Consider the following 2,064-nt stretch of genomic DNA (forward strand, 5'->3'; position numbering starts at 1 on the left):
TTTTTTTTTTTTTTTTTTAAGCAAATTTGTAAATCAGGACTTGTTTGGCATATTAATGTGATTAAGGCTCACAGTGTAACCTTAGTAGTAATTTTAATCTTGGCATTTAAAAGTCACTGCCAAGAAAATCTTTATGAGGTACAGGTTGCATTTCCTTATATTTAGATTTTAAAAATCACTTTTAAAAAAAGAAATTCAAATAGTTATCAGTTACTGACTACTGACTCAATTTCAAGTTAATTATCATCTTAATTTCATGGTTTTAAGATGTGTAACATTCACTTAATTGTTCTGTGTGTTTTTCTTTAGATTCTACTCTGCTATTCAAGTAGTGGTCACTATGATTCTGTGTACTCAAAACAATTTCAGTCAAGTGCAGCTGTTTGTCAGGGTATGTGAAGGCTTTATAAATTTTGGGTGTGATTTCAGATGACTTGTTTTCACTCGGACCTACCATGAATAGCCCCTTTAAAACCTTGTTGGTACCTATTTGCACGCAGGATTATGACTATTTTCACATAGTTAATATAAATCTTATTTTGACAATTGGAATTTCGGCCATTTTTTCTTCAGCTGTATTGTACGAAATTCTCTATAAAGATGTGTTTGTTGTGGATGAAGAAGAGTTGAAAACTGCGATTAAATTGTTTCGAAGTGGTTCTAAGAAGAACAGAAATAATGCTGTGACTGGAAACGAGGATGCCCATACTGATTACAAGAGTTCAAATCAGAATAGGTAATAAAGGGAAAGGGAATATCATAATAATTATGTTTCATACTTATGTGCATAGTCATTTGAAAGTGGAAGGGGCCTGGCAAGCTTATGAGTTAGGTTATATATTCACACATACACATATGTTAGGATATATATTTTTAATGGGGGGAGAGTTTTACCAAAGAGATGTATTGTGAGATGCCCAGACTTTGGGGGTTTTGTTCAGGTTCGTTTTGTATTGCTAGAAGAAAGTTCAGAACTATCTAATTACATGGTTCTCAAACTTTAGTTGTATAAGAATTTACAGTGCTTGTTAGAAAGGTAGGTTCCTGCGCCTACTGTCACAAAATTTGAGGTCAGAATGGGACCAGGAATCTCTTTTTTAAACAAGTGTGCCTAAGCATTCTGATGTAGGAGGCTGTGGATCATACTTTGAGAAAATACTGATTCTAAAGTAGCACCAAGCTTATTTGGGACTGCCAGGAGTGGCAACCATGTATTAGGGTAAAGGTTGCTTCATTCGTCACTGATCACTTGTCTTAAGGACTTTAGGCTTACGGAAACTACAGTAGTCGGAAGGCAAGGTGTATTAGTTATGTTTTGCTGTGTAACACTGTTACTACAAACTTGGCAGCTTAAAACAGCACACTTTTCTCACAATTTATGTGGATTAGGAATCTGGGCATGGCTTAGTTGGATCTTCTGCTGAGTGTCTCATAATACTGTAATGAGGATGTTGGTCAGGACTGAGTTCTTATCTGGAGCTTTGACTGGAGAAAGATCCACTTCCCCACTCATGGTTCTTGGCAGCATTCAGTTCCTTTGAACTATAGGACTGAGAGCTTCAAGTTTTTGCTGTCATTTGGCCGGAAGTAATTACCTCAGCTCTGCTACATTGTGGTGGTGAACATGGCTGCTTGCTTCCTTACAGGCGGTAGAGGAGAGAGAGAGAGAGACCAGTAAAATGAATGAGGCAGGGATCATAGGGATCACCCTAAGAGTGTGTTCTCACAGGAGTTGTAAAATACAGGAGGTAATCTGCTAAGTATATTGTAGCACATACTTATAAAAAGGAAGCGTAAATGCAAATGTTGGAATGAAAAAGCATTTGCCTTAGTTTTAGAACTGAGCTAATTTACCACTAGGTGGTGGTGTAGTCTTTAGGCTTAAGATAAGTAAATTCTGCATTTATAAAAAGCTCTTTGCTCTAAATATTTTGAATTAGGATGGAAGAGTGGGGTGCCTGCTACAATGCTGAAAATATACCAGAGAGCTACAATAAAGGAACAGAAGAAACAAAGGTTTGATATTTTCTAAGGCAAAGAATTTTCATACCCATGACAAACTAG

The 2,064-nt window shown here is 36.5% G+C and overlaps 1 protein-coding gene across 1 annotated transcript in view; it reads left to right on the top strand.

Moving 5' to 3' along the window:
- Positions 1-2,064, top strand: part of LOC108517719 (putative bifunctional UDP-N-acetylglucosamine transferase and deubiquitinase ALG13) — a gene marked incomplete at its 3' end in the record, with an annotated part of 23,421 nt that overhangs the window by 12,365 nt on the left and 8,992 nt on the right. The window contains 3 exon segments of the mRNA XM_017855808.1: positions 310-391; positions 574-736; positions 1,941-2,016. Coding sequence (XP_017711297.1) covers positions 310-391; positions 574-736; positions 1,941-2,016 — 321 coding nt within the window.

Source organism: Rhinopithecus bieti, unplaced genomic scaffold (genome assembly GCF_001698545.2).
Source record: "Rhinopithecus bieti isolate Rb0 unplaced genomic scaffold, ASM169854v2 scaffold_42429, whole genome shotgun sequence".
NCBI classification, from domain to species: Eukaryota; Metazoa; Chordata; class Mammalia; order Primates; family Cercopithecidae; genus Rhinopithecus; species Rhinopithecus bieti.